The following is a 17,507-nucleotide window of genomic DNA, read 5'->3' as shown; positions in this document are numbered from 1 at the left end:
ATATGAAATAACTACAGTGTGATTGTACAAACATGGTTGATCTGCAGCAAAATATCAAGCACGCTTTTCCAAGTGTAAAGAAAAAGAGACAAAAATAAAAATGTCCACACAATACATTATTATTATTATTTTTAATTTTCTTATAATTTTTTATGTCTTTAATTATAAAAAAAAACGTCTCACCAACATTATTTTTTTAAAAACTATAATCATAGTTTGCTTTTTTTAACTCATGAGTAACATAACATTTTGGGTATGTGTATGCATTCTGTATCAATGTATACATGCGTGTTTGTTCACATCCTGTTCTTTTGATAGATAACATCAGTATTTTCATAAATGTCAAGAGTGTATGTATGTATATATATATATATGTATATATATATATATATATATATATATGCATACATATTATATAAAGAGTTTGCTGTCAATGCTATTTATATTACCAGATTTTTTTTGTATATATACCTCAAGCAATCAATGTTTTGGTTGTGTAACATTTTCGTTTTTTTATTTTATATTTCAAATCGTATAATTGATTTTGTCACCTTTTATATAAAGGTTTATTGTATTTTTGTTGCTTTTATCAACATTAAAAAATATTAATATCCCTAATATCATTATTATTATTAAACATAGTGTTACTGTCTTCATTGTTCTCCATAAATGACATCCGATATTATAAATTTCTAGTAATGGGCAGTATTCTTACATTATACACTCACGCACAGCCAGTCAACGCAAGCATACATACATATATATATATTTACATATGTACACATTATTATATATATAATTATATATCTTTATATACACACGCATATGTACGTGCATATACGTACACAATATATATACATATAAAAGCATATACATTTAAAATCATATATAAACATGCATGCACATATACCCACGCACACACACATGCTGACATATATTCTGGTTCTGCCCATAATAATCTACATGCATTTTTTTTCGATTTTTTTTCCATCTCTTAATAAAATCCAGAAAATATGATTGATAACTCAAGACCTTATTTTACATTCAAAATTACAAAGTTAAATTATCTATACACACACACACACAGACACAAATACACGCACACTACTTCTCGCACTGAATACATACCAGTCTGAACCACAGGCTCATAGATTTTCACACGCACAAACACATTCTCTCTTTCATTATTTCACTTCTATTGTGTGTTCGTTTATCTCTCTCACACGCATACAAACACAAATACTGCACCGCCCTAGGCAGAGACAGATCTCCCAAACATAAACAATATCCTTCCTTTTTTTCCAACGTCACCTCAGCCAACTGAAGATTACATTCACACACACATATATAATATATATATATATATATATATATATATATGTATATATATATATATATATATCAACGCACGTACATATATATAGTGTTTTTTAACGGTGAAACTCAAAGTAGATAAAGCTACACATGACAAGGTGTAGATATTGGTTTAAAAAAAAACATTCGATATTTTTCTAGCGATAAGTATTTTTAACCCAATATTTACATGATAGTTATACCATTATATACTTCGAGCTCCAACGTTAAAAACGAATTATTCTACGTCTCTCGAAGTTTCTATATTCTTATGACGTAAACAATTATATATATATATTATATATATATATATTATATATATATATTGGATTGGTAAACAATTATGTTGACGAACTCTGAAACGAAGAACCAATACGCAGACAAAAGTATATAAATATTTATAGAAAGTGAAACGTCTTGAATTGTTACTCAGAGTTCCACTTTACCAATTATGTCAGTCAATGCTATTTAATCATTGACAATGTGAAAATCAGACGTAAGATTCAAGATGTTTCAAGATCTACTAAAATATATTTGGATGTGTAAAGATAGGGGGTGTGTTAGTGGAGTGTGTGTATGTGTGTAGTTTGTGAGTGGGTGTCAGTTGGGGGCGAGGTTTTGTTAGTGTGTGCGTGGGTTTGTATGCAGCAATTCTTCGACAGACATGCCTGTTTCATGAAATTATTTTTCTCTTCACTTTATTACATAGTCTTCTGCAGTCAATTTAATTAACAGCAATTAATTAATTAATAACTCATTACGTTTTTAAAAAAAAATTGATATATTAAAAAAATAAATAAAACAGACAATTGCATCGTCAAATTGATTTTTCTTTTTGTTTTTCCTGTGACAAATGTTTTTGACAGAAATTCTGGTTATTACAAATATTACTCAAAGACCGCTCCCCATACCACTTTCACTTTCCTCTTCTCAACGACGCTTAAATAGTACACTTGTGTCTCATATTTTAAAATTATATATATATATATACATATATATATATAAGTACATTTTTTTCTTTTCATTCTACGATATATCAAAGCAAATCTCTATGCCATAGCTTCATCATATATATATATAAATATATATATATATATATATATGGTTTCTTCCTGGTTTTTCTTATGTACCTATGTCGTTTGACATCTGAACTGACGCGAGGGGAAAAAAACAATGCATTAAAAAATATTCATCACATCTCTTGCAGATATTTCAGCCACATTCTGTTATATTTAAGATTTGCGACCATCTGCCAACACCCTCCTTCTCTTTTTCGTTTTCTCTGTGCTTATTTTACACATATACACACTTTATATTATATATATATATATTTATATATATATATATACATATCCACACACACCAATTTATTTTATGTCTTTAAGATGTACGAGGAAACTTCCATGTGAGCAAGTTTTAAGACAGAATTTGGGCTGAGAGTTTCAAGGTCATACAAATGTGACAACGAAGTTCGCCGGAAAGATTTCAAAGGTATTTTCCCAAACATGGCATTAACAGGGAACTGACCCCAATTAGAACTGCAGACCGGTTCTGATGTAGGGAATTCACAGCTGAACCCTTCACGATTCAGTATCAAGCTAGAGCCGTTCTGAACAAGATCGGAATTAACTAGGACCCGCAAAGACAGAATGTTAATGTCACAAGGAATCTGGCCGTCAATGGGCAAGAAAGTGGGGGCAAGCTTTTCTGAGGGCATGTTAGTGAAATATGTTATCAAGGGATGCTGCAGGTAATAATTCAAATAAATGCCTAAAAGCGAAGGGTATGTAAAACGGAGCTCTTGCGTGTGTGTACTAGATTTTTGCGAGTCAGTGTAGGATGCAAAACTGTCCGAAATTGGTAAATTCATTTTTATATTTTGAGCGTTACCATCAGAATCAGAATTTCGAACTAAAGTTTTGGAAATTCCATCTCTATTTCTATCCACATTGATATTTTGTGCTGCTTCATGTCTCTGGGCTGCATCCGAGTCAAACTGAAGGGTATCTTCTTTGACATTATGCCTATTGTTAACTGTATCATCATCATTAGATGTAAACTGCTTGCCTTTGTATCGTGGTTCAAGATGAAGAACAAACTTTGAAATCACGGATTTTATATCCTCAACCCCTTGACCAAGGCCACGTTCATCATCATAGCTGAGCTGTCGGTCAAGCATGACTTCAACCATACCTGTTTCCAAACATGCCACGCCATGTGAATGGTCAACATGAAGACTCAGTCGTCGTAGGTCATCTTCTAGCATGACCATGGTTGTTACTGGATAATAGTTGGCTTCCACATGCAACCGAGGTTGATTTCTGCGGCCAATCATCTGAAAGCCGTTCTGGTCAGTGAAAAACGTTTGATTGGGATTTTTAATATCAGTCTGAAGACGCATGATTACTTCCCGATCACGGAAACTTTTAATATTCACTGTATTTTCAATATGCAAAGCATGTCTCTGAAGTCCAGGCACATCATACAACTTGATACGATGCAATATATATTTGTGAAGTACGTGTACTTCAGATACTAATGGACCACGAACAACGCGTACGATATGCTTGTTATTTGTGATAGAGCGTGCCCGACCATTTGGTAAGAATAAATATGCTCCACTACCCTGAGAGAGATAAGCAAGGAAATCCAGTTTTATCTGAGTAGAATTTCCAGTGGTTTTATCAACGACTTCTTGTAAAAGACCTCGATTGCCAGAAAATGTAGCTTTTATGATACTGTTTTCCAAAACTATTGATTCAGAATTACTACTAATCCAGGGTTTTTCCTTGACAAAACCACTTGTAGATGGTATTACTAAGTGTTCGTGATTTATGGCACCAATTCGAGCAAGATATGTATTTTTTTGTTCTTCCAAAGGTATTTGAAGTGTGTAGACAGTTGAAGCTAATGGTGCCATATTAGCTAAAAATACTAATTCAAACACGCTTTTGGAAACTGTTGTATGGTCTGTCCAATAGGGATTTATCTGACATGGTATTGAGTTTTTGTTTTCATCTAAAACTTCGATATTGTTTGTAGTAACAAGCACTGTCACAATATCCTGACGCTGTTGCAACAATTGGTTGAAAAGTATCAGTCGCAAACCGGCTTTGTCAACTCGCAAAATCTGCTTTTGTGGAGAAGTCGTCGGAGATATGCGAACGGTTTCTGGTGTCACAAACTTACTGGGTCCATTCTTGGAGCGATACAAAAGTATTTCCAAAGCGTCACCAATAACAGTTTGTGTAAGGTTATAAGAAATAGCCAGTTTTTCTTCATAATCTAATACAACATTATCTTTGGCAGTTCCTGTAATAGCATCATGATGCTGAAATAAACCGAGGTATCTACGTGCTCTTTTCAACATACCAGCAGCCTCGAAAGATTTCTCATATGGAACGTCCCAGATGCTGGAATAAGAACAGGCTAAGAAGTATAAGATATCAGCTGCTCGCAGATAACTTTCAAGATTTCGACTAAATCTTTTGTCAAAAGGCCGTGTTGTATAGAATCCAGTCCAATAGTCATAGTTTTTATCCGAATAAGGGAAGAAATCACCGCTAAGAGAGGGCAACTTTAAACTATCATCACCAAAGTAATTTGGATATACAAGTTGGCGTTTACGGACAATATCGAAATAATCTTTGAGGGTTCCAAAACGAAGTTTTATGTTCCAGTCTCTCCTGGAATTCATATAATGAAACAGCATCATGTAGTTTTGATATTGCTGATCCCATTCTAATTCTTTGTCATATCTGAAATCATCACCAAGGGGCACAAGGATGACGTTGTACTTATAAAGGAAATTCTTTTTCATGTACTCTTTATAAAGGTACTCTGCCTGAATTTCAATATTCTTCATGGTTATTTCACGACTCTTACCTTCGCGTCTTTCACCAGGAATGTTGCGGAAATCATAAAGCAGGCAGAAGAACTTATCTGGACCACAGGTATATTTAATGCTATATAACATGTATGGCATTGTGTGACACATCATATCTTTTGTGCCTTTAGGATCCCAGTATTGGCGCCAGTTGAATTCAAGGCTTTTACGTTTGGCTAAATAACCTTTTACAGCACCATGAATCCTCTGTATAACCATGTTTTTCAGACCAGCTTCCTTCAGTAAATAAGGCATTGTGCCAGAATGTCCAAAAGCATCGATTGACCAGCTATTTTCAGGGATCACATGCAAGTTATCCATCACCCATCGGTGGCCTTCTATCAACTGGTCAACTATTGCATAATAATGAGTGGTAGCCTCATCTGGCATCACCCAGCCACCCAGCACAATCTCTAACTGACCCCGACGTATCAGTCTACGAACCTGTGCTTTGATTGCATCTTCTTGATCATTCCACCACATGGCTAAGTAAATTGTTTCACTCCACACAAATGTCATGTTAGGGTACGTGGTCAGTTTCTGCACCATGTTGTCCAGTATGTGCTTTGTCTGATCTGAGTAGTACTCATCCACTGTTTTCAGCCATCCTGGGTCATTATGTGAATGAGGGACAACAATAACAGTAAGACCGTCCTCACTGACTTTACTGCTGCTGCTACTACTACTACTACTTATACTATCTCTACTGTGGCTAACAGCAACACCACCACCACCACCTCCGCCAGGGCCATCACCATCTACGTTACTATGATGAGAATCGTCATCATCATCATCGTCGTCACCAGCATCATCACCATCAACAACAACAAGTTCAGCATTGTTAGATGATGATAACAATGAAGCAGACTTTAATGATGATGTTGGTGATAATGATAACGATGGCGAGGATGAAAGAGAAGAATCTAATAACACTAAGGAGTTTGATAATGATGATGAGGATGATAATGATAAAGACTTTGATAATGATGACGATGAGAAAGATGATGATAGTGATGATGATGTTAAAGATAATAAATCTAAAGCTTTGTTAGGATTTGGGAGCGGATATGAACCGTCAGCCATGACATCATAAACAAGTTTGGGTATCATATCAAATGTGGAAAAGTTCGCTGTGACAATCCTGTCAATGGACGGTGTCGTGCTCCATGAGCATGCGTGGTGGTGATGTCGTGGCGGCTGCCAGTCCAACTGGTTTGGCCAGAGCTTAATGGCCAACAGACGAGTCCGGCTGATTTGTTGTTGTGGCCAGGGCATGCTCTGGTCGAATAAGAGAAAAAATGCAAATGAGAAGAAAGTAGCTCCAAAAAGAATGAAGAGGCGTTGATTAAACTTCATCCTTCCTGTGATTCGACCAGTGGTCAAGTTGATTGTGGTATTTTTCATTGCTGATGCGCTGCCGACTGTCGATGGTGGCGATGAGGTCGGGCTGGACAAACTGTCCGAATACTCGCAATCTGTGGTAAGCGACGCCAGCCTTGCTTTAGTGTGCGTAATCTGGAAAAACAGAAAAGGGAAAGAAATTAGGAAGTTTGTTAAATTTCATTGTATAACAAAATAAATATCATCATCATTATTTCTTACAACACTGTGTCTATACTAACAAATATATAAATACACTGCATTTAATATTATGAAAAATATTATGATCGTAAGGATGGTGGCTAAACACGATGTGAAAAATAACGATGAGGCGCAGGAGTGGCTGTGTGGTAAGAAGCTTGCTTACCAACCACATGGTTCCGGATTCAGTCAAGTGAATGAAACAAAAGAATAAAAGAATAATTATATCATAAATACAAGAGCACTCAAAGAGCGCAAACAACTGCCAAAGCAACACCAACGACCTCTCAACGATAGTATTCTCACAAACGAGAATACTAAAAATGAAACCGATTGCTCTCAAAAATTAAGTAAAAAAAATCGGTAAAGATAATTCAGATTTTGTCCGATAAGGGACAAATTCTAATCAGTTCGTGCCAAACAGAAGGGCAAACATCTCTGAAAGTTTCATCAGAATCTATCCAGCGGTTCTTAAAATATCTTGTCCACGGACAAACAAACAAAGTCGACTGAAAACAATACCTTAAATAGTACTGGACGTACGAGATGTATCAGAACTGTAATACGATCGAGTGTGTTTTGTGAGCTATTGGTGGGTTGTGTCACCATGTGACGAAATATCTGGGGAGTATGTAAGTGCGATTTCAGCTTTCTGCAGCCATTGTATTTTTTTTTCACGTGCTTTTATTAAAAGCTCCTCTATTTTAAACCGTCTTGCAATGGGTACAGAACAATGTACCAGCCTGAAGTCTCTGGTCTGCTTGGGGAAAACTCTTTCGTAAGCACTCGGACATTTGCAGCAAGTGAACAAAAAGAAGACGATACCGCCCCCCTCCCCACTTTTTTTCGAGTGGAACAAAAGGTTTAAAAAGTGATGTGAGGACGTGAAAGGCGAAACCCAGGAGCGGAAGGCCTTCAGCGAGCAAGATTGAGGCCAACGTTACGTACGAGGGGCGTTCAATAAGTAATGCCTCTGACCCACTTGCAGTTATTTGATCTAGCTGAAAATTTACATGTGCAATTATTTATATCTCTATAGATTAAGTAGCAAATTACAGCTCTGAACTAATTGTGGTTTCTGATATACAGGTGTTTGAACTGAGTCAAGTGTGAAATGGAGCCTGTTGAGTGTCGAGCAGTGACCCAGTTTTTGTATTTGAAAGGACGCACACCACGGGAGACTTTTGATGTAATGAAAGTAACTTATAGTGATGATGCCCCATCATATGACCTTGTAAAACGCTGGCATCGTGGATTCAAACATGGTTAGAACTCTGTGGAAACAGCTCCCAGATCTGGTCGCCCCCCCTTCTGACATTGATGAGGCATCTGTCCGTCAAGTTGAGGCTGCCATTTTGGAAGATCGACGCATAACTATTCGCCAAATAGCCCATGAGGTCAAGTTTAGTACCGGGTCTGTGGAAACTATCATTCATGACCATTTGCATATGCAAAAGGTGTCTGCCAGATGGATTCCCAGGTTGCTCACACCTTTCCAGAAGCAAGAACGCGTTGAGTGCTCGAGGATGAATTTGGAGATGTGCCAAGACGATGAGTCAAAATGTTTCAAAAGACTGATTACACAGGATGAAACCTGGGTCCATCACTATGATCCAGAGACCAAAGCCCAGTCAATGCAGTGGAAGCTCCGTGACTCACCTCCTCCAAAGAAGGCAAGGGTGCAGCCCTCCGCTGGCAAGGTCATGCTCACAGTCTTCTGGGACCAGGACGGAGTAGTGATGACAGATTTCCTGGCAAAGGGTACCACAATTACAGGAGCCTATTATGCTTCACTTTTGAGGAAATTAAGAGAAGCTATCAAAATCAAGAGGCGGGGCAAGATCAGCAAAGGCATCCTCCTCCTGCAGGACAACGCTCCGGTCTACAACTCGCGTGTCGCCAGATCAGAAGCACAAGCGTGCAGCTATGAACTCCTCCCCCATCCCCCTACTCTCCTGACCTTGCACCCTCTGATTTTCACCTCTTTCTAGCCATGAAGTTGTTTTTGAAAGGAAAGCGTTTCCCAGATGATGCAGCCTTGATTTCTGAAGTCACGTCGTGGTTGGAGGACCAAGCTGGGGTCTTCTACAAAAACGGTCTCCAGAGTTGCATCAAACGAAGGGAGAAATGTGTAACTCTGAGTGGTTCCTATGTAGAAAAAGACTAATAAGTGTGCCAAGTTTCGTTGCTCTACTGCTATGGGAAGTGGGTCAGGGGCATTACTTATTGAACGCCCCTCGTACATGTGACAGGTGGACCGTAGCGATTCTCGGCTCACTGCTCGACTATTTACAAGTGTGTTGCGCAGGACAACTCGTAGCTGCTTCACCATGACAATACGCCAGCTTACAAAACTCAAAGCATCCAGCAGTTCCTTGTTGAGAACAATATCGCTGTGCTGGAGCAGCCTTCCTACTCACCCGACCAGACTCCGTTAGATTTTTCCTTTTTCTCCAAGAGTGCATAGAGGCATGCTGGAGAAGGATGAGAAAGTGCGTTAGACTCGAGGGTGTTTTGGTTTGTTTTTTTCGGAGGGGAAAATTTGTATTTTGTAGCTTGGATGTAACATTAAATTTTTCTGACTCCAGTCCAGTTTCTTTTCTGATACACCTCGCAATTCCTTTTGTATAACATGAAATTATTTACATTTGACGGATATTTATCCTCATCTTGTTTGTTGTTAACACAACGTTTCGGTTGATATACCCTCCAGCCTTCATCAGGTGTCTGGAGGAAATTTCGAACCTGGGTTCTCATTCCTAAGCTATTTTTCGATGTTGTTATTATTAATATTATTAATGCCCACGGGAATATGGCGTAGTGGTTAAGAGTGAGAACTACTAACCCCAAAGTTCCGAGTTCGATTCCAGGCAGTGACCTGAACAACAACAGTAACAACAACATCGAAAAATACCTTAGGAATGATAACTCAGGTTATCATTATAATCGTAATACTTTGATGGTCAACAAAATATTAAACAAGTACTAGGGTTGAAAATATCAACTAATACACCACCACCCTTCAAAAACTGCTGGCATTGTGCCAAAATCAGAAACAACGTTGCTATTACACAATGTTAAGGCAACGAGTTGGCAGAATCGTTAGCACGCTGGACGAAATTGCTTGGCGATATTTCGTCCGTCGCTACGTTCTGAGTTCAAATTTCGGTGAGGTGAACTCTGCCTTTTATCCTTTCGGGATCGATTAAATAAGTACCAGGTACGCACTGGTGTCGATGTAATCGACTTAATCCCTTCCTCCAAATTTGAGGCTTTGTTTTTCCAGTAGAAAGGATTATTACACATTGTTATATTTGAGCTATAGGTAGCGAAGTGGCAGAATGGTTAGCACGCTGGGCGAAATGGTTAATGGTATTTCGTCCGTCCTTACATTCTCAGTTCAAATTCCACAGATGCGGATTTTGACTTTCATTCTTTCCTTCATTTTCATGCTACTTCAGTCCACTTGGCTGGTAAGAATGAGTAATTCCACGACGGACCGGTGTCTCGTCTAGAGAAGAAATATATATGCCAGTGAAATCAGGAAAACAGCCCTGTGCTCCTTACGGAGTAATGGGGACAAACCACAACCATATTTTCTTATGCTACAACAGTTCTGCTATCTTGCTGTCTTAGCACTGGGGTCGATGTAACCGAATTAACTGTACAAAAACTGCACCTCTCTGCCAAGCCATGTAGAGCCAGTGTGACAGAGTAGGTTCATCAAACCGCATAATCTCAAGCTCAAATCCACGACCTCCACATCAGGCTGCGGTTGACGGAGAGAACATGCTGGGCCTTTGCGCTGCAGTGAACTGCAATCCAATCGAATATTTGAGCAAGTGACCTCTCCTTGAGGACTTTCCTTCCGGTGTGTTTCAGCTTCAATCATTATGAACAGAAACTCCACCTCCTGTCACCTAAACCCAGTAGCAGATTAGAAACGTCTTTAAGCATGTGTGTACCCAAGTATTTCAGCAGATCACATACAATAAATGCACACCAGTTGACAGTGGAAAATGTAAAGGAAGCGTTCAAGTTTTGTACACACAAAAGAAAGGAAGAAGCTGCTGATACAAGACTTAATGATATTATGAGCAATCAAATTTTAAAATGTTCATATTTGTATCAATTATGTATTACATATTTTATGAGGATAGAGTAAATGTTAGAATTGCATTAAATAATTCACAATTCAGCTCAATGCAACAGAAGTAACAGTACCAGGAATAAACTAAATCAACCATGAGAATTCAAGTGCAGCAACATTGTTACCTGCCCAAGTCAAGGTTTGTGCCTGACAAAGACAAGTGTACAGAGCTAATATAACATCACAGGTGGTATCGTAAAGAATTGCATGAGAGTAAAGGAGAACACATTTAAAAGCAGTCATAAACAACACACTCATTCCTTCAGATCCAAAGCTAAAACACATTCTGCTTCTCTATAGCAATAGGATAGAATTGAAAATAACTACATGGCGTGGTCGTTATATGAGCGGGAAATACCATGTGTGAATGAAACCAATAACATGCAAAGTATCAATAGTATATTTCGATGCATATTTAACATTAACGTATTAAAAAAAAAAGAAAATAGCTACTAAAAAAGGAATAACTTCTTACAACAATGACTGGGGTATACACACTGCCCCTCATAAAAGCCACTAATATGTCTGTTTGTGTGAATACACACACACATACTCCTACCTTGGCTTCACCTCATCCTACCGCCCTCACACCAAGCACATCATCCCAGGTTTTTGGGATCTAATGATATGCCATAAAGCTAAGCCCTTTATGGACAGGACATCTAAGTAATCCCATAAACCGGCCTTCCTCATTTTTAATATATACTGCCCTACATCTCAAAGTGTGCGGCTTCTTTTGGATTAATGTTTTTTACAAACGATATTTATTTATTTATCTATTAAGGAGCTGGAACAAGCCTGGGTAGGAACTTTGGAACATAAACAACTGTTAACTTAGGAAATCTAGACCAAACCACCACCGTTTTAAAACATCATTACCTTCCATTGTTGACTGAATTCCTGGGAGTAAGAACAACAACAAGAGATTCCTTAAGGAATGCAGGTGAACACACAGACAGACTGACTGGGCTTCTTTTCAGGCTTTGAAGCCCTTCCTTATCTGCAATGAAGAGGGAATTCTTTTCAATGCTATTATTATTATTATTATTATTATTATTAGTAGTAGTAGTAGTAGTAGTAGCAGCAGCACCAGCATTAGTAATAGTTTTAATAGTATTATCATTATTATTATTATTATTATTATTATTATTATTATTAGTAGTAGTAGTAGTAGTAGTAGTAGTAGTAGTAGTAGTAGTAGTAGTAGTGGTGGTACAGTTGAGCTGTGAAAGTAAATGAAAATATTTGCCAAAACAGCTACTGGACACGACATTCATTATTGCACGTTTACATCACATTATCAGAACTGACACTCTTGGGAAATGGAGGAAAAAAAAAAAAGAAAAAAAAAAGTACAAACAGGAGAAAGTGTTAGTGTTGTATGTGTCTGAGGCTATATTGTACGTACTATAAATATGTGTGTGCTGTGGTGTAGCGTGGTGGTGTGTGTGTGTTTGGTGTATTATATATGGAGAGAGTGAACAGAACCCAATAAAGTTTGAAAATCAATTAAGGCAGTTCATTTTTTTTTTTTTCAATCTATAGAGAAAGAGTTAAATTTGCCTCATTTTTGTATATACTACAGACACAAAAATCACAAATATACAAACACACTCACACACACAAATACAAAAACACATTTGCAACCACACGCAGACACACGTATGGGAAGGTGCATACCCAAGTGGTTAGAAGTGTTGCCCTTGTGATCATGGTTTCAATTCCCAGACGAGCTGTGCATTGTGTTTTTAAACAAAACACCTCATTTCATGTCACTAGAGTCCACTCAGCTGTAAATGGGTACACCCTGTGACAGAGCAGTCTTCCATTCATGCCTACCCAGCTGGGTGGCATCATTCCAAAGCTAAATTGATGCACAGTGCATTGTGACCAGCAACGTATAACGTCTGAGAGTCTGGTCGATAGCATGAGATATACACACACAAACATTATATAGTTATTTAATATATATATATATATATATATATATATAGAGAGAGAGAGAGAGAGAGAGAGACAGACAGATATAGATATTTCGTTTTTGGCTTTGGTTTGCAAGATTCTTTATGTGAGTTCGTGTGTTGAAGCAAACTTTATTGTGTCTCAGGAAAATCATTCTCTTTTAGTGCCTTATTGTTTAACACACTCACCGATAAAATTTCTACTCATGTATTTATTTTTCTAAAATTTTCATTGCATCTTGCAACCTTTTCAATAGTTGCTGAATGATAAAGCACTAAAAGAGAATGACTCTCCCCAGACACAATAAATATATATATATATATATATATATATATATATATATATATGTGTGTGTGTGTGTGTGTGGTGTGTGTGTGTGTGTGTGTGTACTCTAATAAGAGTCACAACTGTCTGACAATTAGGAACATGAAATTCTGAGTAGCAAATTTTTGTGATATTTTTGTGATGTTTTTGCAGCTTTAGTATTAAAGCATAATACTCTACCTCTGGTATTCAAGTAATATTTTTCCCCACCTTGTTTCAGATTTATGTGCTTACTCTGGTGTATGTATATATATATATATATATATATATATATATATATATATATATTATATATTATACATACATATATATATATATATATATATGTGAGAGAGAAAGAGAGATCAAAACAGTTTGATTCAGTCGACTTAGTACTCTGAGTTTCAAGTGTGTCTTCGGCCATTGAGGTCTGAATGTGAGTTCGATTGTAGGGTCAATGTTTACTACTGGACGTTAGCCTGCGATTTGTCGAGAAAGGTCATATGATATAGTAGTTTGATGTTAGTATTTAGCGATAACAATTACTTTGAAAATACCACATGGTGAACAGGAAATAAATATATATATATATATATATATATATATATGTGTGTGTGTATGTGTGTTTGTGCGTGTGTGTGTATCATCATATATATTTGTTATATATGTGTATGTACACATATATGAGAGGCAGCTGAAAAGTTCCTGGCATTAAAAGTATAGTGAAAGGCCTGTTTAGAATACCAACTTTCCAAATTCTTTTACAGGACTTAAGAAAACTGAAGGACTGGTTCTATAAGTGTGTGAATCTGAGAGGGGAATATATTGGATAGAATCATAAGTAACTGATCCTCCTGCATTTTCTTTTACCCAAAGCCAGGAACATTTCAGTACCCCCTTGTATATATCAGTATTATCATTTAACATCCATTGTCCATGCTGGCATGGATTGGACGGTTTGACCAGCATTGGCAAACTGGAAGGCTGTACCAGACTCTAGTCTGATTTGGCTTGGTTTCTATAGCTGGATGCCCTTCCTAATGCCAATCCCTCTGAGTGTATAATTGGTGCTTTCTTATATAGCAACAGCGTAGGTGTTTTTGTACATAGCGCCGGCACAGGTGCTCTTTTATGTAGCGCCAGTATCAGCACATTTTTGTGGAGCCAGCAACAAGTGCTTTTTACAGGGTGTCATTTAAAATTATTTCGAGGTCTATAACTATTTCTGATTCCAGCTCAATTTCTCCTATTTTTCCTTTCCTCTAAAACATAAAACAAAGACAATTACAATGATAATATTATTCATCCACAATCTACTGTTCTGTAACTCCATGATGAAGATGTCCAAAATACAAAACCAGGCTGCCCACAGATGTGGCAGTATGGCTGAGAAGCATGCTTTTCAACCATGTTGCTTTGAGTTCAGTACCACTGTGTAGCATACCTTTGGCAAGTGTCTTCTACTGAAGCCTTGTAAATGGATCTGGTAGACAGAAACTGAAAGCAGCCTTATATGTGTGTGCACATGAGTGTGTGTATGATTGTATGTACCCTTCTTGTGATATCCTGTAGAGGATGTAAATGAGCAGTAGCATTATACACAACCATTCTCATGTCCAACAGCAAAATAATTGGGCTGTACCTCACAGTATTCATTCTGAATCTCCACACTCTGAGTTCAATTTCCACTGATGTCAACCCTGTCTCTCAATATTTCAGGGCCAATAAATACCACCCTAACCCTGAACAGTGGATCAGAAACACTGATAAATAGATGTCATGCAATACCTGTTCCAGCTCTTTTATCCTGAAAGTGCCATCAACAATTACACAGATACCTTGTCATATGAACCCAAGCTGAGGGCCTCTCCTCTGTGTAAACGTAATACAGGAAAGGAAAACTTGACGACTGGCAGACATATGTAGCCACGAGTCTTCTTCAACAAACGCTGTCCAAGTCTACACACAAGGTTGACCATGCAGATACAAGGCCAATATTGACCTATGGACACCTTACTCTCCTCACCAGTGAAATTATAGAAAAACATAGACATCTGTTTCATTATCATACTACATTAGCATAGCAAAGAGAATTTATTTGGAATTTATTCTCAGTAGTAAAGATGGCCAAAAGTGTAGACAGAAGATCAATTGAGTGTAAAGGTGTGTGTGTGTGTGTGTGTGTGTGTGTGTGAATGTGTGTGTAGGGGGTGCATGCATATGTGTGTTTCTATAGCAATCCTTTCCTATCTAATAGCCAGACACACCATTAGATAATATCAATGGTTTATCATTAAGTTGGTTAACAAGATGTCAGTTTTGTTTCATAAAATATGCATAAAGGAAAGTCTGCATACAAATACACACACATACACACACACAGATGTGTATACATGCATCCATATATTCATACATTACACACACACACCATACAAATGCTTATGTGTGTGTGTGTGTGTGTGTGTGTGTGCGTGTATGTGTGTACATATGCACAATCTTATGCATGCATCTCAGTGTGTGTATGAGTATAGGTATTTGTACACACACACGCACACATAAATTTAATGGTGTTGGTGATGATGATAACTCTTTTGCTGAGAATGACAAATGACATTTATTTTCTTGATCAACAAGAAGACCTTTTAACTTATCTAGTGTCCAAACCAGCCGAGCATTCCATGGACATAAGTATCTCGAGTGCAATTCCCATATAAAGACAAGATATGTATCACAGAATCAAACAGACTTCTACATAGCTACCATCTGATTTTACTGTCAGGTCCATTGTAAAAGAAAACATCTGCCTATGTACAATGCAATGAAATTGGAACCAGGATCTGAGGGTTACAAAACCAGATTCATAATCACTTAGCTTGGCTCTTCTATAATTCTGAGTCTGTGAAAGAGCTTATTTCATAGGTGCACTCACAGAAAGATACTCCAGCAGATCTGCCACAGAGGAAGTATTCCCTCTCAACATACCTGTGCTCCCATCACACATCTTGTGCCCTTACAGAATATATTGTTACACAATATAGAATTCCTACATACATTTCTAAATTTGAGTGATGTGGAATTATTTACACTATTTATATCTGACAGATATTTGTCATCTTTGTTGTTAACACAACGTTTCGGCTGCTATACTCTCCAGCCTTCATCGGGTGTCTTGGGGAAATTTCGAACCTGGGTTCTCATTCCTAAGGTATTATTTTTTGATGTGACCTTAGGAATGAGAATCCAGGTTCAAAATTTCCCCAAGACTTCTGATGAAGGCTGGAGGGTGTATCAACCGAAACGTTGTGTTAACAACAAACAAGATGAGGATAAATATCCGTCAAATGTAAATAATTTAAATAATGTCCTACCTACATGTTATACATGTGTGTACACGAGTATATGTTTCATCATTATTGCCATTTAGTATCTACCTTTCCTTACTTACAGAATTTGTTGAGGCAGATTTTCTGCAACTGGATGCCCTTTTTGTCACAAGCCCTCACTGATCTCCAAACAAGGTAACATTTCCCCATAGCCAGACATGCATCCCACAGAGGACTAGAAATGAACAACATTGCTTGAATGATGGTGATCATCATCATCGACGTCGTTTAACATTTGCTTTCCATGCTGGCATGGGTTGGACAGTTTGACTGAGGACTGGCAAGCCAGGAGTCTGCACCAGGCACAAATCTGTTCTGGCAAGGTTTCTACAGCTGGACGTCTTTTCTAAAGCCAACCACTCCAAGAATGTAGTGGGTGGGAGCCAGTCAGGTGGCACTGACCACACTCAAATGGTGCTTTTTATGCACCACTGTCACTGGAGCCAGTCAAGTGGTACTGGCATCGACCACACTTGAATGGTGCTTTTTACATACAACTGGCACCGATTATGCTCAAATGGTGCTTTTTATGTACCACCGAGATGGGGATGAATCAGGCAGCACTGGTATTGACCATGCTTGAATGATGCTTCTTACGAGTCAGTCAGGTGACACTGGCATTGGTCACACTCAAATGGTGCTTTTTACATACCACATGCTTGTTTACAACAATCACATGATGCCATGCAAAATGGTAAACAGAAACATATGCACCCTTTTACGAGTAAGTGATGCACTTCAGCTTCCATCAACCAAATCAACTTGTAAAGCTCTGGTCAGCCTAAGACTGTTATAGAAAGGCACCTGCCAAAGGTACCATACAGTGGGACTGAACCCAAGACCATTTCATAGAGAATCAAGGTTCTTAACCCCACAGCCATGCCTGCAT

The 17,507-nt window shown here is 37.8% G+C and overlaps 1 protein-coding gene across 1 annotated transcript; it reads right to left on the bottom strand.

The window, feature by feature from the left end:
* Nucleotides 1-428: 428 nt before the first annotated feature.
* Nucleotides 429-11,982, bottom strand: LOC115231032 (alpha-mannosidase 2-like). Its single transcript, XM_029801128.2, has 2 exons — nucleotides 11,850-11,982; nucleotides 429-6,754 (listed from the first exon to the last, which is right to left on the bottom strand). The coding sequence occupies exon 2, from the start codon at nucleotides 6,641-6,643 to the stop codon at nucleotides 2,726-2,728; it is 3,918 nt and encodes a 1,305-aa protein (XP_029656988.1). The 5' UTR covers nucleotides 6,644-6,754; nucleotides 11,850-11,982; the 3' UTR covers nucleotides 429-2,725.
* Nucleotides 11,983-17,507: the final 5,525 nt, after the last annotated feature.

Source organism: Octopus sinensis, unplaced genomic scaffold, assembly GCF_006345805.1.
Source record: "Octopus sinensis unplaced genomic scaffold, ASM634580v1 Contig17224, whole genome shotgun sequence".
In the NCBI taxonomy this organism is placed as follows: domain Eukaryota; kingdom Metazoa; phylum Mollusca; class Cephalopoda; order Octopoda; family Octopodidae; genus Octopus; species Octopus sinensis.
Note: the sequence above shows the minus strand (reverse complement) of the source record. Positions and strands in the feature narration are given on the sequence as shown.

Coding starts and splice junctions, on each gene's coding strand:
- LOC115231032 (XM_029801128.2), bottom strand. CDS start 6,643: ATGAAAAATACCACAATCAACTTGACCACTGGTCGAATCACAGGAAGG.